Raw genomic sequence first — 23326 nt, forward strand, 5'->3', positions numbered from 1 at the left:
TCTGGGCTTTGGAATGGGGAAGGTAGGGGAATCATGTTCTGTCACCAAGAACCAGAAGACCAGGAGAGCAAAGGAGGATTCTCTAAAGACCATCAACTCAAAGAGATTGATCTTTGAGGTGGATGGACTAGATCTCATTAGATGACCTGGAACCAAACATGGATCATCTAGAACTGGGCAGAAAATCCTATATTTCAGGAAGTCTAGAACTTCTAAAAGCTCTAGGAGAGTTTTCCCAGAGGAAGAAGCCAGAGAGTAGGGGAGGAAGATGCGAGTAGTTTCTGAAAATCTCTATGTGATTATCTGGAAAACTTCTGTGGGAGACAGTGGAGGAAGGCATGGGGTGGGGCTGTCCCCGAACCGGGGAGATGGGGCAGAAATTCTGGATGAAGCCTCTGGTTGGGAGAGTCACATGGGTTTCCTGGAAGAGAACCTACACCTTCCTCTCTCTCTGCCCCTCAGTTCCGGTTTGGCAGTGGTGGGGGTGACAAGGGCCCTGTGGTAGCAGCCCAGGAGGCTCAGGCCCAGGCGATTCTGCAGCAAGCACGGGTAAATAAGGCTGGAGGGGCATGGAGGGCAAATGAAGACTTTAGGAGGGATTGAAAGGGTAGGTTGGAGTAACTGTGGAGGAGGGTAAGGTATGGGTTGGTTTGAGGCTGAGAGTAAGGTTTGGGGGAATACAAGGAGTGGAAGTGCAAATTTGGAAGGTGGAAGGTGTACTGGGGTTGGGAGTTTCCAGCTACCTCTTCCTCAGCTCTGCTGTGTCCCCTGCTTCCCTAGCTGGCGCTCCGAGGACCCCCTGGCCCCATGGGATACACAGGCCGCCCTGGACCCTTGGTGAGTGAGTGGGGTATTGGGGTATGGAGTTCTTTGTGTGTGTGTGGCGGGGGTAGGGATAGTTCTAGAAAGGGACCATGTTGAAAGTTATTTTGCTTATTTTGGGGAGGGCTTTGAAGTCACTGTTGGGTGTATCATTTAACATAGCCACCTCTCTTCTCTGTCACAGGGACAGCCTGGGAGCCCTGGCCTGAAAGGAGAATCTGGAGACCTAGGACCTCAGGTGACAAGCCCCACCCATTTGATCCCCCATCCAGGGCCTCCCTTTCTGTCTATGCCCTTTAACCCTGCCCCTGACTCTCCCTCACCAGGGCCCCAGAGGACCTCAAGGCCTCACAGGCCCTCCTGGCAAGGCTGGGCGAAGGGTGAGTGGGGGTGTGGTGGGTGTGGGTGGGAGAGAGGGCACACACAAAGTGTGAAGGAATGTGCCTCTGTTTGCTCTGACACTTCCTTTGCACCCCAGGGCCGAGCAGGTGCTGATGGAGCTCGAGGGATGCCTGGAGAACCTGGAGTGAAGGTAACAAGTATGGGTCCCTCTCTGATGTCTGTGGCTTCTAGCACTATCTAAGCTCTGGGGATTACTAAATTCCCCAGGTTTCCCCATGAAGCGGCACTCAGGACAAAGTAGGGATGGATAGGGTGGGTAAAGGGCTGGGACCTCACTTGGGCTGCCCTCTTCCCCTAGGGTGACCGAGGTTTTGATGGACTCCCAGGGCTACCTGGGGAGAAGGGACATAGGGTGAGTATATTGGGGGTAGTGCATTGTGATGAGGGGTAGACCTTCCATGGAGGGGTGGGGAGGTAGGGATCTCAAGGCAAGAGGAGGAGGCTGAGGGTCCCAGGAGGAACTCAATGGGTGAAACTGATTGGTTAATTAAAGAGGGTCAGTATCTGCCTGAATTGGGGGTTCTGAGGCCCCTCTTATCTCTTCCCCCATTTTCCAGGGTGATACTGGTGCCCAGGGTCTTCCTGGCCCCCCTGGTGAGGATGGAGAGCGGGTAAGTATTGTGGCTAGGGAAGGGACTCAGTATGGGAGAAGTGGGGAAGGTGAGGCTGCTTCATCATGTCTTCCTCCTCCAGGGAGACGATGGGGAGATTGGGCCTCGGGGACTGCCTGGAGAATCAGTGAGTGTCTAGGGGTTTTGGTGAGGGGGGTCTCTGGGGATGTCAGGGGAGCGGCATGGGCATGAAGGAGACACATTACCTCTCGCCCACACATGCCATATCTTCCCCTCACCTGATTGCAGGGACCTCGAGGTCTCCTTGGCCCCAAAGGCCCACCTGGTATTCCTGGACCCCCGGTATGTGACTATCCCTGACTTCTGACCCTGACCTCACCCCCTGACCTTTCCAACTCTCCAACCTTTCTAGCTGCCTCTTCCTCCCACACTTCTGGTTTCCTCTCCCTTCCCCCCCAGCCCCCAGCTCTGCTCCAGCCTTTACTCCCAGGTGCTCTTACAGGGCCGTATGGTGCACTGTGCTAAAGGCTCTGAGGGTAGCTTAAAAAAAATTCTGAAGAAAAACAAAACCCCACAAACCCACAGACCCATAGACCTACGCCCTGTGGATCTGGGCTGGCTATGTTTGCTTAGGTTTGGGATGAATTGGAGGTCTGACCGATGTCAGGCTGCCCCATCCCACCCTCTGGAATGACTGGGCCTCTCAGAAACCACAGGTCCTTCCAGGGCCCTGGCCCCATCTTCCAGCCTGCTCACGCCCCTCTCATGTTTCAGGGAGTCCGAGGCATGGATGGTCCCCATGGTCCCAAAGGGAGCTTGGTGAGTAATGGGCACAGAGACACCACCTGGCCCTGAGCCAAGGTCCTGTTTCCATTTTGACTCCCTGCTTGGTTCTGGTTCTTGCCCTCTTGCTGCCCCTGCTTCGACTCAGCTCTTGGCCCTAAGTTTGTTGTCACCATCTTTTGATCCTTGCCTGGTTGCTTGTTTCTAGGGACCCCAGGGAGAGCCAGGACCTCCTGGACAACAGGGCACTCCTGGAACCCAGGTGAGTTGTCCTGTCCAACCCCTCCCCATCTTTAGCAACTTCCCCTGGGCTTCCACAGTGGTTCAGACCCTGGATGGAAATTAAAGGTCTCAAGCCTTCACCACTCATGCTCTGAATGGGGATGCTGGCTATAGGAGAGAGTAGTCCACCCCTGTGGGCCTCCTGTGACTCCTCTCTCTCTCTGTATAGGGTCTCCCTGGGCCCCAGGGTGCCATTGGCCCTCATGGAGAGAAGGTAAGTGACTAAGTGATTTGGGGGACAGGAGATACACCGGGGGAGGTGTAGGGAGAGCCTTAAATGTGTGGCTGGGGCTTCAGCCATGGTGTGACCTGATCCCACTGGTGACCCTGAGCCTCCTTGTCTTCCTGCAGGGTCCCCGAGGGAAACCAGGGCTCCCTGGCATGCCTGGCTCAGATGGACCTCCGGTGAGTGGGTCCCTACCTCTTAATCCAAATTCCACATGACCCTCCACCCCAGTGAATGACCTCCAAGTGACTTTGGTGACTATCTACATAGTGTGTTCCTTACACCAGGAGGTCACTGGTGGTGCCTGCCCATGGTCACTAGGCTTCATTAGGGTCACAAGGGAAAGCTGGGCTAAAGAAGTGAAGGAAGGGGTGCAGGGAAGGTAACAGTGGCCAGATGTCACATTCTCCTTCCTTTACCCGCAGGGTCACCCTGGGAAGGAAGGTCCTCCTGGAACCAAAGGAAACCAGGTGAGATGGTCCATGCCTGCTTTCATTCCTGGAGGAGTTTCTACCCAGACTTTGGGGCCTCAAAATCCTTGGAATTTCCTTGGCTTATCATTCATGTGTGGCTGAAGTATTCTTGGTCCCATGCCTTGTATCCCTATCCAGATTCCAATGTTGTCTCTTCCATTTCTTCCACCCCCCAAGGCCTCCATAAGTCACACCCTGAGACCCCTTTATAGGTATCTCTTTTTCTTCTTCCAGGGTCCATCTGGACCTCAGGGTCCTCTAGGATATCCGGGACCTCGAGGTGTCAAGGTAATGGACAACCAGGCTGGGAAATAAAGCACTATGGTTGGGGGAGGCAGCTGGGATCTCAGGAGCTCAATCCTTCCCAACCTCCATCCCTGATCTCCCTGTCTCTATCTCCCTTTTAATTCTAGGGTGTGGATGGAATTCGTGGTCTGAAGGGCCATAAGGGTGAAAAGGTGAGCAGCGTGCCTCTAGCTTCCCAGCACCTCCCTCCATTCTGCCCAGCACCACCCCTTTGGTCCAGCTCTTCCCCTGCTTCCTGTCCTCCAGCCTGCCCTGTGCTGCTTTCCAGCTCTGAAATCCACCCTTCTACCCATATCTTCTAAAATGCTCCATTTTACCTCCTGACCCCTCCCCCCACCTTCCACATCATCTCTGATGAGCTCTCACCCCCATTTTTCTCAGGGCGAGGATGGCTTTCCCGGGTTCAAAGGGGACATGGGTGTGAAAGGTGACAGGGTGAGTAGAAGCCCACACACTGGCCCCCCAGCCCTAAGTCCTGATCCTCCTCCATTTTGGAGCCTCCAATCACTAGCTTATCTCCTGAAACCACAGAGTCCCCATCCAGTGGTCTTTCCCCCTTAAAGCCTGTCCCCGGCAGAATGACAACCCCACAGCTGAGTCCCACCAGCCCGAAGGTCACAACACTCTCCCTTTCCCTGTCCTGCAGTAGCTCTGGGACCCTACTCAGTCTCACCGAGGCCTACCTCTCTTCTTGGAGCCCAGCCCATACCCCCAGTCCCTGACACTTGCCTCTTCAACCCTCTTACCCAGGGAGAGGTTGGAGTTCCTGGTTCCAGGGGAGAAGATGGTCCTGAGGGACCAAAGGGACGTACTGGACCCACTGGAGACCCTGGCCCCCCTGGGCTCATGGGCGAGAAGGTGACCGGGGATGAGGGAGTCTGTGCCTATATGCTCTAGGGACATGGAGGGGATGAAGGCCTTGGCACTAGGATCAGGATCGACTTTAGGGTGCCAATAGTTGGAGTCAGTTAGTCATTTGAAGACCATTAATTATTCACCTCTCTGTAGAAGGCTCCTCCTGGCCACTGACAGTTAGGGGTGGGGGTGAGGATGTATAAGAAGTCAAGGAAAAGTCCCTGTCATGAGAATTTACATGACATAGAGGTGAGGACAAGGCATGAGGCTGGCATAAGGTATATGGGTGCAAGGCAGGGTGAAAATGTGTCTGGACTCAGAGCAGGAGAAATACCAAGAAGGGAGAGTCAAAGAGGAGGTGAGCCAGACCTGCAGAGCTAACTCCAGCAAGCCCTCACTCACCGAGTGCCAACACCCCACCTGCTTGTCCTATCAGTCCTGCAAGGCAGGCTCCACTACAGCCCTGTGTTGCGGAGAGCTTTCACTGAGGCACCAAGAGGTTAAGATACTTGTTAGTCACACAGCGAGTGAGGGGCATAGCCTGGGTTTGAGCCCAGGCAGTCAGGCTGTAGAATCCCTGCTCCCAGCTTCTGCTTCACAGTTGTCCGGGCAAGGTGGGCCCTGAAGCATCAGGAGGAAGGGGTGCATGTCAGGGGGATTAGGGGTGATGCAGAGCATGGGTGGGGGCAGAGGCGTTCCTGAGTGTGGTGTGTGCGGGCCTGCAGGCGGACTGGTCTTGATGGAGTAGAAGTGTGCACTGGGGAAAGGGAGCTGAGGTTGAAGGGTAGGCAGGGATCACAGTCCTGAGGAACTTGATGGAACTGCAGATTTAGAGACACAGAAGGGGTGAGATCCCACCACCAGAGTTGGGGAAAATCTACTCTCAGGAAGGAGAGATTACAAAAGCCAGGCAGCCTGTGGAACAGGAGATGAGGGGTCAGGGGCTGGAGGTTTGCTGGGGAGCCTTGCCGGGTAGGGGCTGGCTCCTGTCTCTGGGGCTTGGGGTCTCTTGGGGGCAGGGATGGAGTGGTATCTGTGGCTCCTCTTGCTCCTGACTGCTCCCTATCTCTCCACAGGGCAAGCTGGGTGTTCCTGGTCTGCCTGGCTACCCTGGACGCCAGGGTCCCAAGGTGATATGATGCCCCTTTTGTGACCTTCCTCTTCCCTTCTGTGACCCCTGATTCCAGGAAGCACAGACTGACAGAGCAGTGGGGGACCCTAGAGTGAATTTAGTCCACCCCCATTCCACAGATGGGGGAACAGAGGGCCAGAGAGCAGCAGGGGTTTGCCCAAGGACACCTAGTTATTGGCAGAGCATAGTCCTCCCTTCCTGCTGCCTCTGTCACCAGTTCTGACCCCCTATTAACTCTTCTAGGTCCTCCTTTTTTGTGACTTTTCAATTTTCTCCTTCTCTACCCTCACCAGGGCTCCCTGGGATTTCCTGGTTTTCCTGGCGCCAGTGGAGAGAAGGGAGCCCGGGTAAGCTGGGGGAAGGGAGAGGGTGTAGAGGGCAGAGCTGCTCTGTTGGGGGGAGTCATGCCCTGGGTGATGTGGTGTCTCTGCTTCCTTCCTACCAGGGCCTGTCAGGGAAATCAGGGCCTCGGGGAGAGCGGGGCCCCACGGTGAGTGCAGGGGGGCAGACACGTGGCTCAAGATCCAAAGAGGTGCTTTGGGATTTTTCTGACAACTCCCCTCCCCTCTCTCTAGGGTCCACGGGGTCAGCGGGGACCCCGAGGTGCCACGGGGAAGTCTGGAGCTAAGGTTAGTGGTCTTGGCAGGGCTCCATCCACCATCTGGCCCTTAACCCAGCTCCCCGTTGACTCCTCTGACTTCCAGGATAGCTAGAAAGCAGCTCTTCTTGCCTTCTGATCCTCTTTCCCCCCACAGGGAACATCAGGTGGTGATGGCCCCCATGGGCCCCCTGGAGAAAGGGTGAGTGTGGTTTGAGTCTCCTGATCCCTAATGCTCCCCAGGGAGCTTGAGTGGAGCCCATGCCCTCTCACCCCAGGGGGGAAGCTGCATCCCCTGCCCATTCTCCTGATTCAACCCAGCTCTGTCTCTAGGGTCTCCCTGGACCTCAAGGCCCCAATGGATTTCCTGGCCCCAAAGGACCTCCGGTAAGCTGACCTCTGACCTGCCTTGGTTCTGTGAATCCTTCTTCTCCATCCTCCTTTCCAGCTCAGAGTTCACCTGACATCTGAACCCCTTCCAGGGTCCCCCTGGGAAGGACGGGCTGCCAGGACACCCAGGCCAGAGAGGAGAAGTGGTAAGTGATGCCCCTGGCCCCCTGAGACCTTCAACTTCCAGAGCTGTCTGGAAGGCCCACCAGGGAGGTTCTTCTGGCAGAGTGGAGATCAACCTGGTGCTGCTCAGACCCATGGCCAAGGACCTGGTGGTGACCCTGCCGTTCCTCTGGGAACCTGGTGTCCATCCCACAGTGTCCATGCCTGATATGCTTTGACTGCTCTCTCCTCTTCCTCTCTCAGGGTTTCCAAGGGAAGACTGGCCCCCCTGGCCCTCCAGGGGTGGTGGGACCTCAGGTATGTCTGCCCTCTGAGAGAATGGACCCCAGACCCTGGAGTTAGTCTTTCTGCCCCTTTTCTCCCTGTTTCCAATCACATGCCCCAGCCTCTGCTTTGCCTGACCTGCCCCCCACCCCACCGGGGCTGGAATTTGGAGCAGGGACCCCAACTTCAGTCTGGTTCCTGGGCCGGTTCTCATCTTCTTGAGCCTCAAAGGGGCAGTTCCCCAGTGGGGACACAAGTGGTATGGTTACTCCAAACTGGGGAGTTAACACCAGCGCAGTAGCCTAGCAGAGCCCTTGGAGTCTCCCAGTAGCTTTGGGGCACAGCTAAAGGGTTCCAGAGGGGTTATTTCAGGGTGGCCAGGGTGGCCTGTTTGGGCAGGGAGACGGGCAGAGGGTCTGAGATGGAGTCTTTCTGTCTCTTTCCCAGGGGGCAGCAGGAGAAACTGGGCCCATGGGGGAGAGAGGTCACCCAGGACCCCCAGGGCCCCCTGGAGAGCAGGGACTGACTGGAACATCTGGAAAAGAAGGAACAAAGGTCGGTAAAGGGCCAGGCAGAGGGAAACTTGGGGGGCCAGGGTTGGGGTGCTGAAGGGAACAGCTAATTGGGGATTTGAGAAGGCCAGAAATCTCTCTGTCCAATCTGGGAGCGTAGCTGTGGCTCATCACTTTGTGTTTCATTTTAGGGTGACCCTGGTCCCCCAGGGGCCCCAGGGAAGGATGGACCTGCTGGTCTGAGGGGGTTCCCAGGAGAGAGAGGCCTCCCGGGCATTGCCGTGAGTGTGAACCCAATCTCCCAGCCGCATTGCCTGAGAAAAGTTACTGCTGTCCTGGCATCCCTCAGTGTCACCCCACCCCCATTTCTCTGAGCCTGCCCCCCCTCGACTTTCATCCTTCCCTGCATGTCTCTTGGACCCTCATTCTTGTTGTGTCCCACCCTCCTGTCTCACATCTGTTGCTCCAAATCTCTGGTTCATAGGGTGGACCCGGTTTGAAGGGAAACGAAGGTCCGGCTGGTCCTCCTGGCCCTGCAGTGAGTCTGGGGACCCTGGGGGACAGGAGGGAGGACCCAGGAAAGAGTGGGTGTGGAAGGATGAAGAGTGGCATCTGGATCTAGGCAAGACCGTGGGACTGGGCAGAGGGAGCCTAGGGTCAGCCATAGTGCATCCAATTTTGGGCTATTCTTCTGGGAACCATGGTCAGGGGTCCTCTGGTGTGGGTGGGCTGTGGTCTCCTCCTTGGGAGTCTGACTCCATTTCCTGTTTCAGGGCTCCCCTGGGGAGCGAGGTGCAGCAGGATCAGGGGGACCCATTGGCCCCCCAGGGCGCCCTGGCCCACAGGGTCCCCCTGGAGCTGCAGGAGAGAAAGGTGTCCCGGTGAGTGTGGGGTCCCTGGGGAGACACACACTGGGGAGGGGTCTGTGAGCTGTGAGCTGCTGGGCTCTGGAGGGTTTCCTGTGAGGGTGTTTGAAGGTGATGATTCCGGGTCATGACTCCTTTCTTCATTTCCTACAGGGTGAGAAGGGCCCCATTGGTCCAACTGGCCGAGATGGGGTGCAGGGCCCTGTGGGGCTTCCTGGTCCCGCTGGACCCCCAGGCGTGGCAGGAGAGGATGGAGACAAGGTGTGGGAACCCACAGACCCTGGACCCAATCTTTCCAGATGAGATCGATGATCTGGGCATACCTCCCATCCCCTTTCCTGTCTTAACCTCCCTGCCTCATCCAGGTCCTTTCTGTAATATCTCACCTGCCTTCTCCCTGCAGGGTGAGGTGGGAGACCCTGGACAGAAGGGCACTAAAGGGAATAAGGGTGAACATGTAAGTGGCCATGACTTTTGACTTCTGACCTCTGACCTTTAGCCTCATTTCCACCTGATCTCTCTTCCTGTCTTTGGTGTCTTTGACTCTCCTTTTCCCCTGCAGGGCCCTCCCGGACCCCCTGGGCCCGTTGGTCCCGTGGGGCAACCTGGAGCAGCGGTGAGTGACTGATGCCCTGTCTGCCCCCACCAGGGGCACTGGCAGCCTCTAGTCTGCCCTCAGTTCCGCTTTGCCCTGTGGGGGCTCTGGGCCTGGTGCCCAGCTCAGTGTGGAGTTTGTGAATAGAGAACACCTGACCCATGACTGTCTCTGTGTCCTTGTCCCTGCCCTCTCTCCACCTCAGGGAGCAGATGGGGAGCCCGGAGCTCGGGGGCCCCAGGGACACTTTGGAGCCAAAGGCGATGAAGGAACAAGAGGATTCAATGGGCCCCCGGGACCCATTGGCCTACAGGTTAGTTGGAAGGAAGAGGCAGGGGCTGAGAGGTGGGGTCAGGATGGGTCTGATGTCTGCCCCAGACCCCCACCATCCCCTGCTGCTGAGGACTAGGGGGCATGTGGGATTGGAGGGAAGGGCACTGTCTACCTGGAGCTGTGCTCTAGGGGGTTGGTCATCTGGGCACGTGCTGTGTACCCCCACACAGGGTTTGCCAGGCCCCTCGGGGGAGAAAGGAGAAACAGGAGATGTGGGCCCTATGGTGAGTGTGACCCCCTAGCCCCAAGCCCACCTACTAGTCACCCCCCCATCCAGCGGCCCCAACACCCCACTGCCACCGATGCCCCTGCTCCCTGGTAGGGTTGTCCCCGTCCCCTGCCCCCCCCAGGATGTCTGCCTCACCCAGCCCTCTGCCATTTCTGTGTGCCTAATGCTCTTTCTCTTCCTTCTCATCTCTGCCCTATCTGCTTTTCCCAGGGACCTCCGGGCCCCCCAGGACCTCGAGGCCCAGCTGGACCCAATGGAGCTGATGTGAGTCCTCTTAGCCTCTGTCCCTTCAGATCAATGTGGCCAGTCCTGCCTCCCTTTCCTCAGACTATAAACTCTAGTCTCATCTCAGCTGCCGAGAGAAGCCTCTGGCCTGGAAGGCCTCCCACTGTCTCACTGCTGTGACCTTGGCGCTCATCCAGGCTCTGTCTCTGGAATGTCACCTCCTTCCTTAAGCAGTTACCCTAACTTCTGTTCCTCTTTCAGGGTCCGCAAGGTCCCCCGGGAGGTGTTGGGAACCTGGGTCCCCCTGGAGAGAAGGTAACTGGGAAGGGGGTGAATGAATGGACTCGCCTTGGCGGGGGTATGAGGGTTGGATCTGGTCTGTTAGTTTTGGTTGGGGGTGGCAAAAGAAAATGAGATGGGGGGGGAATAGCAGGATTTTGGGGAAGAAGGAGGTGTTTGACCCCAGTCTTCTTTCAGGGAGAGCCAGGAGAATCAGGATCTCCAGGGGTCCAGGGCGAGCCAGGTGTCAAGGTGAATGAAAGCTCTGAGGCCTTGCTCCCTAATCCCCATCACCTTCCTCAACCTCAGCGCCCCACCCCCGATGTGTGATCTGCTAGAGCTGGAGGTCTTCTACAGCCCAGGAGCCTGTGCTCCCCATAATCAGGGAGATTGGACCCCTGGGTCTGAGTGAGCCCCACACGCTTTCTTTGAAGGGAAGAGGGACCAGATGATTCCCTGTGGGCTTGACTTTCTGTGTGCATCCTGCTGTCACTGAGGGGACAGAGGGGAGGCTGAAGGTGTTTTGGAAGCAGGGACTGCATCCTTGATCTTCAGGACCCCTTTGGGACCATCTGTACCCTCCATTCATCTTCCAGGGCCCACGTGGGGAGCGTGGGGAGAAAGGAGAATCGGGGCAGCCAGGAGAGGCCGGACCACCAGGGCCTAAAGGCCCCACCGGTGATGATGGCCCCAAAGGGAACCCTGTGAGTTTGGCGGGGGGGGGGGGGGGGGGCAGGGCTGGGAGGAGGGCCTTGGGAATGAGAGACCTGGGAATATGGGTGTGTGTGAGTGGGAGGGTCTTGGAGTGGGGAGAGCCCAAGGATGGGGGGAGTACTTGGGTGGAAGTCTCTGGGAATGAGATCTGGGAGGGATGTATGGGGTCTGGAATCCAGAGACAGAAAGTGAGAGATGCCTTCTAATTAATTCCATGAAAGCATTAGAAGGCACAAAGTGCATGAGGTGAGAAATGTGGGTGCAGGAGACCATCTTCTCAGGGGGTGCAGGCGGGCCTTGCCTGCAGAGAGGGAGGGTGTCACATGTGCCCATGGGGGTCTGTGTTGGCTCTGGGTAGGCTTAGGGGGTTGTGACCTTGCCCTGTTCTTTTCTGGACTAGGGTCCTGTTGGTTTTCCTGGTGATCCTGGCCCTCCTGGAGAAGGTGGCCCTCGGGTGAGTCCTCCTCAGAGAAAGAGGGGAAAGAGGGTGGGCTTCTGTACGGAGCCTCCATGTGGCTGATGCGTTTTGAGTGTGAGAAGCTGGGGGCGGGGCAGGGCAGGTGGAGGGATGGGAGGATTAGCAGTTTTGGGCTGATGCCAGCCAGGTTGGGGCAACCCTTGACCTTGGTTCATCCCTGCAGGGCCAGGATGGTGCAAAGGGTGACCGAGGAGAAGATGGCGAGCCAGGACAGCCCGTGAGTGACCAGTGACCCCTCCCTCCACCACGGAGCCCAAGCCTTCAGGCCCATTGCCCCCTTTTTGTGCCCTACTCCTGAGGGGTCCACTGGCTGGAGGCTAACCACTCATTCACCCCTACTCCTTCCTCCATAGGGATCCCCTGGTCCCACTGGGGAGAATGGACCCCCTGGACCACTTGGGAAGCGGGTAAGTGAGGTGGACACCTGGGAACTTGTGGGGCAGTCCTTAGGGTGGATAGAGGATGGGACAGTAACACATGGGATGGGCAGGGAGGTGCTTGGGATCTAGGCTGTCCTTGGGTGGGGTGCACATGTGTGTGAACATTTGTATTTTTAAGTGTCTGTGTATAACTGAGTGTGTCTGTTGTTGGGTTTTGCTATGTATATTCTTGCCAGGGGCGGTGGTATTCACCAACTGATCAGAACGGACACTGGAGAAAGGGGCTAGCTTTCCTGGAGGGCCCCCGCTAGGCCAAAGATTAACCCTCTAGTTGCTGGGGCAGGAGGTGGGGCACTAGATGGTGTGTGGGCAAGTGGCTTTTTGCGAGATGCACAGAACTACTCGGTATTTTAACAACGGGTGCAGCTGTACCAGCTTATCTGTGGCTCAGCTTCTGTGACTGCGTCTGTGCACGCCCAAGTGTGTGTGTGAGTGCGCGTGCATGCTCGCTGGAGCCCAGTAGGACAGGGAGGAGAAAGAGGCTGAGCCTGGCTATTCACTACCTCACCGACTTTTCCTTCCTGTATCCATCTGCAGGGTCCCGCTGGCACAACTGGTCCTGAGGGGCGGCAAGGAGAGAAGGGGGCCAAGGTAAGGGAGAGGCTGGAATATTCCCTCCGTCTCCTGGCACCTCTGGTTCCTCAGACTCCTCTCTCTAGATGTCTACCCTGTGTTGACCTCCTCTATGTTGAGCTTCTTGTTCGGATGGGGGTTCCGTTCCCTATACTTACTCCTGCTCAAGGGGCTCCTGGGGTTTGGCCCCTCCTCTCTGCTTCATCCAGTCCGCCTTGGACCCCCTACCACCACCCATACTCCCTTCCTCTGCCCTTTAAGGTTCATTCCTTGTATGTGTTTCAGGGGGATCCTGGCGCTGTAGGTGCCCCGGGGAAGACAGGCCCCGTGGGCCCTGCAGGCCCAGCAGGGAAACCTGGTCCTGATGGGTTAAGAGGTCTCCCAGGCTCAGTGGTGAGTAATGGAATGGAAAGGCTTGGCTGGGGTAGGAGGGGTAAGCGGCCTTGAGGGGTACCTGTGTGGGGACACTTTTCCTCACCTCTGTGGCCTCCTTGAATCTGCAGGGTCAGCAAGGCCGTCCTGGGGCCCCGGGCCAGGCTGGGCCTCCAGGTCCTGTGGTGAGTGACTGTGGATTAGTGGGGTGGGTCGGGGTGAGGATGCTGGTTCCCTGGGGCAGGGGGAATCCAGCTGAAGCCCCGGAGGAAGTGGGAAGTGGTGGCCAGAGGGCCTGGTCCCACCCCTCCCTGGAGAGAGTGACTTCCTGTCTCCCCACAGGGACCTCCGGGGCTTCCTGGCCTCCGGGGTGATGTCGGAGCCAAGGGAGAGAAGGTGAGTGACACAGATATGCGGCCAGGTATCTCCCCTCACCCTCACCCTTGAAGCCTAGGGGGACCCTGAGTGCCCACCACTATGCTTCAGGGCTCCAGCACCATCTCTGGGGGTCCTTACTCAGTGACGACCGTTCACAGGCCCTGTTCTGTCAGACCCTGTGCCTAAGTCTCTCTTGCCTTCTGCACTCTCACCCCCATGGGCTCCTTCTTCTGCATCCACGTGTCTCCTCTCTGCACCCCCCTGACCACTTGTCCTTTCTCCAGGGTCATCCAGGTCTCATCGGACTGATCGGGCCCCCTGGGGAGCAGGGTGAGAAGGGTGATCGGGGACTTCCTGGCCCCCAGGGCTCCGCTGGACAGAAGGGAGAGACGGTGAGGACATGGTCCTGAAAGGTCTGGGAGGATGAGTGTGGGGATTCGTGTTGGGGGTGAGGGTGGAGGTGGAGAAAGGGGTGAGGGAGGGGGTGTGGAGGAGGACCCAGTTGAACCATGCCCCTCTCCTTCCTAGGGTATCCCAGGAGCGTCTGGGCCTATTGGTCCTGGAGGGCCCCCTGGCCTCCCCGTGAGTACCCCATCTGTTCCTCACAAAATCCCCTAAACCCCACTGCTCCCCCCTCCAAAATCCCCCAATGGCTTCCATGGCAACCACCAGCCTAACCAGCATAGGTCCCAGGGTCCTCCATATGTCCTTACATCTGCAGCATTTCCTCCCCCGTCCTTTCGGGGCCTCCCAAATGTCCCCGTGTTCCCTCACACCTGCCCCTCCTGCGGTAAAGCCAGGGTCTGTGGACTCATGACTTTGCATCTCCATTTCTCCATATCCCGACCGTCCCCTGTGCTGACCATCTCTGTCTTGTAACCTCATTTCACAGGGACCTGCTGGCCCCAAAGGAGCCAAAGGAGCCACAGTGAGTGACCCCCAGCCAGCTCTGAGCTCTGCCCCCTTCCCCCAGCTGGACTTGACACTTTCTCTCCCGGGCAAATGTGCTCCCTCCAGTGGAGTTCCTCCCTGGCCTGGAGACTGATTTGACCCTTCTGTGGCCCTGATCACATGCTTGACCTCTTGACCCTTCCATGACCTATCTACTCCTTTGGCAGGGCCCAGCTGGACCCAAGGGAGAGAAGGGCGTCCAGGGTCCTCCGGGACACCCGGTAAGTTACAAGCCGGGGCTTGCTTCTCTGACTGTCCCTCTCTGTCCCAGTGTTTCTCCATTTCACCCTCATATCGACCTTGCCTGTCACCCTTTCCATCTGTCTCTCCACCCAGGGCCCCCCGGGCGAGGTGATCCAGCCCCTGCCCATCCAGATGCCCAAAAAGACTCGGCGCTCGGTGGACGGAAGCCGCCTGATGCAAGAGGACGAGGCCATACCGGCTGGGGGGGCTCCGGGCAGTGCTGGGGGGCTGGAGGAGATCTTTGGCTCACTGGACTCCCTGCGGGAGGAGATTGAGCAGATGAGGCGGCCAACAGGGACCCAGGACAGCCCCGCTCGCACCTGCCAGGACCTGAAGCTCTGCCACCCGGAGCTGCCTGATGGTCAGTGCCGGCCTCAGGAAACAAAAATAACAGTGTGGGCTTGAAAAGCAGAATGGATGGAGGGGGTTCTTGGGGAAGGTGTGGGGTGGGGGTGAGCGCTGAGGGGCTTGGAAGGGCAGCTCTTTGCCAACTAGGTCAGAAGTATTTCCATATTTCCCAGTTGATCTGGTCCTCCCAGTGCACGGCAGCTCATCATCAGCCTGCTGCCTATGGGAAGCGACAAACATACACACGTGTACACATGTGCTCGCATTTACACGGATGGCCGTGTGTGCGAATCTACAATCACGTGTTGTATCCCCGTGAGGATGTCAGCGCTCCTGCCTCCTCCGTTGGGAGCCTGGGGGTGCTGCTGGGGGGAGGGGTGCCACAGACGGGCAGGGGTGTAAGCGATGATGGAATGTGAAGTAGGGTGGGTGGTGGTGTGGGGCTCTGGGGGAGAATGGGACGAGGAGACTGAGGGCATGGTGGGGAGGGCATGGTGGGGAGGGTATGGGGGGAAGGTCATGGGAGGGAGGTCAAGGGGGGAGGGCATGGTGGTGAGGTCATGAGGGAAGCATGTGGGGAGGAGGTCAAGGGGGGAGGACGTGGGAGGGAGTGCTGGGGTTTGGAGCAGCATCGGGGGAGAAGTGGGAAGGGAGGCAAGGAGCACCCTGGGTCCCACCTGTTGGGGCGCTGATCCTTCCTTCTCCCTCACCCAACAGGAGAGTACTGGGTCGACCCCAACCAGGGCTGTGCTCGGGATGCCTTCCGGGTTTTCTGCAACTTTACAGCAGGAGGGGAAACATGCGTGACGCCCCGGGATGATGTCACACAAGTGAGAGCTGGCGCCTGACTGCTCATCCCTGCCCCATAGCATGGCCCAGTCAGGGCCTAGTGGTTTCTAGGTTTATGTGACAGGCATCCTCGCCCCTGCGGAGACTGCTGCCGCTTCTTTCCTTGACTCTTTCCTTCTCACTGGCCCTCTGCCGCTCACTGTGTCTCCTTCCCTTGACAACCCAAGACAAAGTTTGCCTCTTGTTTACCCTCAGTCAGTCCCTGGCTCCCACTCTGGCCCCTCGTTTCTCCCCCAGCCCTTTCTGCCCACCCATTCCCTGCCCCTGACCGTGGCCCAGCTACCCTGCGTCTGTAGACGCCCCGCAAGCCCGTCTCTGTCTGCCCCTGACTGTGGCCCTCTCTCCTGCCAGTTCTCTTACGTGGACTCAGAAGGCTCCCCGGTAGGTGTGGTCCAGCTCACCTTCCTGCGGCTGCTCAGCGTCTCAGCCCACCAGGATGTCTCCTACCCGTGCTCTGGGATGGCCCGAGATGGTCCCCTGAAGCTCCGGGGGGCCAACGAGGATGAGCTGAGCCTGGAGACCAGCCCCTACGTCAAGGAATTCAGAGACGGCTGTCAGGTGGGAACCGGAAGAGCTGGGTGGGGGTGGATCCCAGAGTCAGGCTGGGGGAAGACCTTTTGGGCAGAGGCACCAGGAAGAGCAGGAGGAGTCCAGCTTCTCGGTGTCAGATATGCCTGAGGGAGCTCAGACGGGGGCGATGGGGGGGCGGGGTGGAAAGGATGGAAGGTGGGGTTCACCTGCGCGCACACACCAGCATCACCCAGAGTGAGTCGTGCAGGCTCGTGCACTCATTTACACAGGCTGCCCAACAGAGGCACACGGGGGTGCAAATCACCCATCCCAGGAAGGCACAGGAGGACCTAGACACCCATCGTCTGTACATACATCCCCAGAATTGTCCGGACAGGGTCACACGGGGACACACAACATGTGGAATCATGTCAGATATTATCACACGATTACACCACGGACACGTGTTTACACATCCCTATGGAGTCCCACAGACTCACACAACCACCACACGTAGACAATCTCAAGGACAAACCCAAGGCTGCACAGACTCGTTCAGGAGCACAGATATGCGCACACGTTCCCAATCCTGATGCTCTGGAAGAAATTTGAAGAAGAAAATCTAGCAAGTTGGATCATGTGACAGGGACGGGGGGAATAGCAGCTAGGGGCGCTCAGAGGAGAGGCGAGCCCAGGCTTGAGGCTGGGGGGCCCGTGGGGCGTGTGCACGCCTCCACCACGCTCACTGCTCCCTCTGTCCCGTCTCCCCCCTCAAGACACAGCAAGGCCGCACGGTGCTGGAGGTGCGAACACCGGTGCTGGAGCAGCTACCAGTGCTGGACGCCTCCTTCTCAGACCTGGGGGCCCCCCCGAAGCGGGGAGGGGTGCTGCTGGGGCCTGTCTGCTTCATGGGCTAGGTCCTCCTCTGTCTGACCCTGTCCGTCGAAACCAGGCCCACCTGGAATCCCACAGCATCAGCTCTGTGCCACCTCCCGAGAGGGCTCCTCACCATCGGTGGCTTCGGGCCAGGGCACCGGGAGCCCCCAGCCAGGGGCAGACCAGGGGAGGGGTGCGGTGGGTGCCGGGACGCCCCAGGGGAGGGGTGGCATCTGGGGCTCTTGGTCCTCCCACTTGGAGCCTGTGACCCGTTGGACAGCCGAGACCCTTATTTAAAACGCACCTCCCAATCACCCCAAACAAGCAGAAGAGAAGAGAAAGGACACTGTGTATTTTGTATTTAAAAGTAATTATATTAATTATTTAAAGAGTGGAAAACAAAAGAACAAACAAGATAAAGAGAGAAATGCCAACAAAAATCAGCGGACTTTGGAGACAGGGCTCTCCAGGGGTGAGCCCCGGCACCCTCCTCCTTGCCTCAGGGCTTTCCTCAGTGACTGTGGGGGGAGGTTTTCAGGCCAAACCCCACCTCCCTCACAGCCCGCCTGTAGCACCCACTGTGAATGTTGGAATATATGGTCTCCTTTGCCTCAGGGTCTGACTCTCTCTGTCCAGTGTGGGGCTTTCTCATCTCCCCCTACCGGGTGTTTGGCTCCCTGACCCCCACACCGGCTGTCTCTCACTTGGTCTGGGGCTTGCAGGAACCGCCTGCTACTTGGGGAGCAGGCCGAGCCCCCAGGGGCGGAACAGAAGAGCGAGGGGTGAGTGCAGGGCCTGTATTCAGCGCTGTTGAAATATCGAAATGCTTCTTCCTCATCAGCTGGTAAATGGCCACGACTCAGCCCGCTGAGTGTTCCACCGCCAGCCTGGCCACCCTGGTCCCACCCCTGAGCCTCCCTCCCTCGCCTTCCCTGATCCTGCAATGGAAGGGTTAATGTGTGGCATATGGATGGAAGGGACTCCCAGGACCTTGTCTAGCCCCATGCCCAGTGTCCTTTCTGACTGATGGTTAAATAATGTGATTGTCCCCTCCTGGGCTTATGAGTGTGGTGCTTGTGTTGTTATTTCAATCCCCACCCGGGCCCCCATCCAATACCCCTCTTTGCCTGCTGAGCTGTTACCAGAAATGGAAGGCTTAATCCCTATCCCCAGAGGGGCCTGTCCTTTTGCGGTGTCAGGGCCCAGAAAAGAGTTCATAAAACCTGGCTGACAAGTGCGGACCGCCAAACTGATCTCCCGGTGACATCAGGTGGGAGCCCAGGGTTCTGTCCCACACAGGTGCTGGCATGTTTCTGGGTTCCTTGTTTCCAGGTCCAGCACAACCTCCCCCGCACCCCAATTCCCCATTTTTAGGACCTCAGGGCTGGAAGGGGGTGCTTAGAAGGTCTGGTCTAAACTCTTTGCAAATAAGGACCTTGGGCTCCTTCCAAGACCGCGTTTCCTGCCCCTGGACCTCTGGTCACCCCGTGTCCTGCCCATACCTGTGTGCATTCCCAGCTACGTAGTGCCGGGCTTCTCTCTGTGTCAAGGTGCACAGTCCTAGTCTCATCGCATGCTGTGCTGCCCCCGCTTCCTCCTTCCCCAGGGGCCCCTCTTAGGGCTTATTCAGCAACTCTGTGCCCTCCGGGTCAGGTGTCTGGGTAGGTCCCTTCAGTTGAGGGCAGCCGCTCAGCCAGGCATCGCTAGCTGGCCTCCCCACCTCCCGTGGGGCTGCTCATCCTCACACAGGATTTCCTGGCTCCTGCCCGTCCTGGCAGTAGAATGAAACTTAGTCCAGGGCCTCATCCCAATCAGGACACCCCTTCCTCGCTCGCCGTCCGGCTGCGGGTGTCCGAGCGTGTGTACGGTGTCCCGGAGGCCGCAGACCCCCTGGGGCGGGACTGGAAGGGACCCAGGGTCCCGGTAGGCAGCGCCCCGCCTCTCCTGGCGGATCCCGACGGCACAGCCTTGATCGTCCCCGTCCCCTGAGGACAGAACCCCGATCTTTGAAACCCTGGAGTGGTGGAGCTAGCTCATTCTGGATCCAAAGAAGCTCTCCTATGGGGCCTAGAGGCCCAGCCTGGCAGAGACGGTGGGCAGGGAAACCGTTTGCAGGTGAAAAGCCCTTCTCGCATCTCTCCGCCTCTGCTGCCCCCTGGTGCCGGCGCCAAGCCCTCGGCCAACTAAAGGGCAAGCGGAGTAAGACCTTCCTAACACGTTGTCCCTTTCTTCGTCCCCAACTGAACCCTCCTCACTCCCTCAGCCCAAAAGGCCGAGTGGAAGCCCCCTGATCTTATCTTTACGGGGTCAGGCGGTGGACGGGTTTTTGGGATCACTCGCCCTCGGTCTTAATCTCCAAGTCCTGAAGGCTTCTGACAACCCCCTTCCGGAAGCTTCCTTCTGGGCCTCAGCTAAAAGGAAGATCAGACGGAAATAGATCTTGCCCGCACTCACCCCCAGCTAAGCTGGGCCAGCGCTGAGGCTTCTCCGTGCTTTCTCTGCAATTGGAGCCAAACCCAGAGTTTGCCCCCAGAACCCAAAGGGGAATGTCCCCAAAGGTCACTTTTGGTCAGATGCTCTGAACTTAGAGGGCTTTCTCCATGAAAACAATGCCATACATTCACTCAAATAACACTTATACACGGCAGTTGGGTCCCAGGCCAATCCGCAAAAGCCTATTTAGCTAGAATGCTAACCAACCCCGGACAACCGTTTTACCAGTGATTCTGTGCCAAGTTGCAGCCGAGGATGCCAGAACCACACAGCCCTCTCCTTCTGCCTCCTGGCTCCCCAGGGCAGGGGGAGCCAAGCCCTGGCTCTAAGGAAAGATGGGAGGAGTGGCAGGGCAGGTCTCCAGGGGCGGGAGTTTTGGGGTGGGGCTGGGTGTGGGTAGCGCAGGTCCTCTGGTGTCTAAACATGCGGGTGCTGGTAGTGGCTCCAGGGGCTTGTGGGCAGAGGAGGCTTCCAGATGGGCTGGGGAGTAGATAAAGAAGAGAGAGGCAGAGACTTTGGGGAGTTCCTTTGGGCTTGACTGGGTCAGAACACGAACTCTTGCAGGAAACACTGGGCTCTGAAACTCTTGACTGCCCCTCCAACAAGTTTAACTTGAACCCAATAAGGAGAAGGAAGTCACTGATGATGTTGGGAAAGAGAAGGGATATGACAGATTTGTGCGTTAGCAAGGCCCCACCCAGGTTGGATGAGGCTGTGAAGGGCCTGGACACAGGCACACGGCCAGCCACGGGGGTTTAGTGACATTTAGTGGGAAGGCTGTGGGGATGGATGCTGTAGCCTGTCACAGCCTTGGAGCTACTTCTTAGCCTTGGGCTGATATTTTTGGCGTCCTACCTCATGGTCAAAAAACAGCTTGTAAAATTTGGACCACTTAGATCACTGCACCTGAGAGCACTACATATCCCAGAAGACCTCCCCTTCCTTGGCTATGTTGCATGCTGGGATTTGTAGTTTCTACATGGATCAGGGTAGGTGGGAGTAGAGACAGATAAGGAAGGGAGTGGGTCAAAACAAGGCTGCAGTTGCCTCAGAAAGGAGTTCCAGAGCAGTAGGGGGTGGTGACCCAGTTTTGTGATTATGTAGCCCCGATTCCTGCAAGTTTGGTGTGGTCGGCAGGGAGGGTTAGGAACACATCCTAGTTTTTTCCTAACCAGCTATGCAGTTCAGAGGCCAGGATCATGTTTCCCAGCCCACATCTGCTCAAGTGAGCTGACATCACCCTCTGGGTGCTTGCAGTTGGCTTTCTTTTCTTATTTTCCCCCCTCATCTTTCCCCCTACTGCCATCTCAGTAGGGAAGAACTGTCCACTGGTCCTTGAATGAACACCAGGGACATCTGTAGGGACACCTCCTTTAGGGCTACCCTCAAGCAGCCAAGAGTGTAGAATAAGCCTGAGAGCCAACCCACCACACCGCCTTCCTTCCACCGCCTTCCCTCAGGTGATGGGCATTTGGTCTAGAAATTGTTGTGACAATCCATTTGTTTACTTCGCTCTGGCTTCTCTTCCTCTCAGTAACATCTTACTTCTGCGCGGAAGGCCTTGTGAATCCCATGAACTAGGTGTGTGGTTTTCTAAAGAGTAACAGATAGAAGCCATGTTGGATACTATGGCAGCTGGCGTAAAGGTCATGTTCCAGGTCTTGCCATTTCAGCTCTAAAGGGCTGGGATTCCGCAGGGTCTGGGGCCAGAGTACGCGGGTCGTGGTGATATATTCCTGTGTTATGTTCATGGCTCCCCATGGTCTGGGCTCTGTTGGTGGGTCACGTGGTGGGTAAGTGCTCACTAACTCGGGTACACGTGTACCACGAGGGCTGGTAGAGGTTTCTTATGGCTCTGCAACTTTCCCGTCTTTTTATTAATACCTCAGTATTTCCCCTACTTTTCAGAATTGAAAATCTATAGAAACACATAAGTAAAAACTACAAACTAAGAAACAGGTTTCAGACATATTAGGGTTAGGCAGAGGGTGGGAAGTAGCACCGTACTTTTAATTGGAGCCCTGGTGACAGAGGGGGTCAGACAGAAGAGTCTGCAGTGGCAAATGGTCCAGGCTGGATAGGGTTGAGCCGACTTAGGGCTGAGGGTGGTGCTGATGATAGCCGGCAGGAGATCTCTCAGCATTCCTTTTTTTTTCAATTTTTGAGTGAGAGAGCGTAGGCAGGGGAGGGGCAGAGAGAGGGGGGAACAGAGAATCCGAACCAGGCTCTGTGCTGATAGCAGCAACCCCGATGCAGGGCTCGAACTCAGGAACGGTGAGATCATGACCCGAGCTGAAGTCGGATGATTAACCCACTGAGCCACCCAGATGCCCCTCTCTGCATTCCTAACGGGGGCTTCTCCTGCATCTAGCTTGCCAGTGGTGTTTTGCTTCTAACTGGGGTGCTTATTTACTATGAGCATCAGTTTTCCCATCTGTGAAGTGGGATAGCACTTGGTTTACAAGGCAGTAATCCCCCTTGTAGTGACAAGGGAGGGGAACTGGCCACACCCCCCTGGTTCAAACGCCTTGCCTTGGTTACTGGCGACACACTGGTGTCTGGGGCACACTGCTCTCCTCTCAACTTCTGATTCTAGTGCTGTCAAGACCTCATACTTCTGAAGTTTCTTTTTGTTCCAAACATAAAATCTGATTAAAACAGCTTAAGACCCAAAGGAAATTTCTTTTTTTTTTAATGATTTTTTAAAAAGTTTATTTATTTTGAGAGAGCGAGAACAAGCGGGACAGGGACAGAGAGAGAGGGAGAGAGAGAATCCCAAGCAGGCTGTCAGGGCAGAGCCCGATGTGGGGCTCGAGTCCACAAACCGTGAGGTTATGACCTGGGCCGAAGTTGGATGCTTAACCGACTGAGCCACCCAGGCTCCCTCGAAAGGAAATTTCTTATAAAAATACCAGGGTACTCAGTATTTGAAGGAAGGGTTGACTTAGTACAGAAGAAAAAGGGCAGTTTTGAGACCTCAGACTTCCATGGACTTTGTCCCTGAGTGTGGCCACAAACACCACTTGGTCAATCTGCTTTCAACCTCTGTGTCTCTGGGCTCCGACGTTCAGGTTCCTGGAGTCCCGTCTCGTTGGTCTAGCTTGCAGACAGGTCAGCTGTCTCCCTGAGAACCAACTTTCTATGGCTGGTGGCCCAGTGTTAACAACACACAGATAATTTATATGAAGCACTAGGGTGGGTGTACGAGAGGTGTTGGGGACACTCTTCCCACATAAGGTAGGATTGCTGAGAAGACACCCCAAGAGGTGTTTGCTGTCTTTCCCTCTATACAGACCACTTTCTTTTTTTTAATGTTTATTTTTTTATTTTTGAGAGAGAGAGCGAGAGAGAGAGAGAGAGCAAGCAGGGGAGGGGCAGAGAGACAGGAGGACAGAGGATCCAAAGAGGGCTCTGTGCTGTCAGCAGAGAGCCCAATGTAAGACTCGAACTCATGAACCATGAGATCATGACCTGAGCCGAAGTTGGACGCTTAACCAACTGAGCCACCCAGGCGCCCCTATACAGACCACTTTCTATACCTTTGACCAGCATGATCCGGCCAGCCCGTTCATGACCACACTTGCACTCCTTGACTCCTCCTTGCCCCAAAGGGTCAACCCAAAGTCACACTCCGTCATTGTGGCCACAACATCATGAGCTGTCTAATCTCAGAGTCCAGCATCTCTGTTGTTTTTATTTTGCTGACTTGTTCTTTAGCACATGACCATGACCATGATATTGAGGGCTGCATTATGACTTCTGTGGGCTCTATGCACATTTGCCTTTCTGGACCCTTTCCTCAAAAAAAAAAAAAATAAATCAAAACTCTATTTT

At 56.7% G+C, this 23326-nt stretch overlaps 1 protein-coding gene across 9 annotated transcripts in view; it reads left to right on the forward strand.

The window, feature by feature from the left end:
* The window catches only part of COL11A2 (collagen type XI alpha 2 chain), a 29340-nt gene extending 11727 nt beyond the window's left edge, over positions 1-17613 (forward strand). For all 9 annotated transcript variants that reach the window (XM_053905155.1, XM_019456725.2, XM_019456728.2 and 6 more), the window contains 54 exons: positions 463-549; positions 781-837; positions 1007-1060; positions 1149-1202; positions 1301-1354; positions 1523-1576; positions 1782-1835; positions 1918-1962; positions 2085-2138; positions 2571-2615; positions 2788-2841; positions 3031-3075; positions 3213-3266; positions 3513-3557; positions 3795-3848; positions 3974-4018; positions 4248-4301; positions 4617-4724; positions 5798-5851; positions 6147-6200; positions 6299-6343; positions 6429-6482; positions 6609-6653; positions 6785-6838; positions 6934-6987; positions 7208-7261; positions 7676-7783; positions 7932-8021; positions 8225-8278; positions 8514-8621; positions 8760-8867; positions 9010-9063; positions 9169-9222; positions 9407-9514; positions 9705-9758; positions 9974-10027; positions 10250-10303; positions 10466-10519; positions 10864-10971; positions 11382-11435; positions 11623-11676; positions 11813-11866; positions 12437-12490; positions 12758-12865; positions 12976-13029; positions 13187-13240; positions 13507-13614; positions 13751-13804; positions 14115-14150; positions 14341-14394; positions 14510-14777; positions 15482-15594; positions 15965-16171; positions 16900-17613. In XM_053905155.1, coding sequence (XP_053761130.1) covers positions 463-549; positions 781-837; positions 1007-1060; positions 1149-1202; positions 1301-1354; positions 1523-1576; positions 1782-1835; positions 1918-1962; positions 2085-2138; positions 2571-2615; positions 2788-2841; positions 3031-3075; positions 3213-3266; positions 3513-3557; positions 3795-3848; positions 3974-4018; positions 4248-4301; positions 4617-4724; positions 5798-5851; positions 6147-6200; positions 6299-6343; positions 6429-6482; positions 6609-6653; positions 6785-6838; positions 6934-6987; positions 7208-7261; positions 7676-7783; positions 7932-8021; positions 8225-8278; positions 8514-8621; positions 8760-8867; positions 9010-9063; positions 9169-9222; positions 9407-9514; positions 9705-9758; positions 9974-10027; positions 10250-10303; positions 10466-10519; positions 10864-10971; positions 11382-11435; positions 11623-11676; positions 11813-11866; positions 12437-12490; positions 12758-12865; positions 12976-13029; positions 13187-13240; positions 13507-13614; positions 13751-13804; positions 14115-14150; positions 14341-14394; positions 14510-14777; positions 15482-15594; positions 15965-16171; positions 16900-17040 — 3852 coding nt within the window. In that variant the 3' untranslated portion in view covers positions 17041-17613. The remainder of the gene's footprint in view (positions 1-462; positions 550-780; positions 838-1006; positions 1061-1148; positions 1203-1300; positions 1355-1522; positions 1577-1781; positions 1836-1917; positions 1963-2084; positions 2139-2570; positions 2616-2787; positions 2842-3030; positions 3076-3212; positions 3267-3512; positions 3558-3794; positions 3849-3973; positions 4019-4247; positions 4302-4616; positions 4725-5797; positions 5852-6146; positions 6201-6298; positions 6344-6428; positions 6483-6608; positions 6654-6784; positions 6839-6933; positions 6988-7207; positions 7262-7675; positions 7784-7931; positions 8022-8224; positions 8279-8513; positions 8622-8759; positions 8868-9009; positions 9064-9168; positions 9223-9406; positions 9515-9704; positions 9759-9973; positions 10028-10249; positions 10304-10465; positions 10520-10863; positions 10972-11381; positions 11436-11622; positions 11677-11812; positions 11867-12436; positions 12491-12757; positions 12866-12975; positions 13030-13186; positions 13241-13506; positions 13615-13750; positions 13805-14114; positions 14151-14340; positions 14395-14509; positions 14778-15481; positions 15595-15964; positions 16172-16899) is intronic.
* Positions 17614-23326: the final 5713 nt, after the last annotated feature.

This window comes from Panthera pardus, unplaced genomic scaffold (genome assembly GCF_024362965.1).
Source record: "Panthera pardus isolate Hobbes unplaced genomic scaffold, ASM2436296v1 HiC_scaffold_17, whole genome shotgun sequence".
NCBI lineage: Eukaryota > Metazoa > Chordata > Mammalia > Carnivora > Felidae > Panthera > Panthera pardus.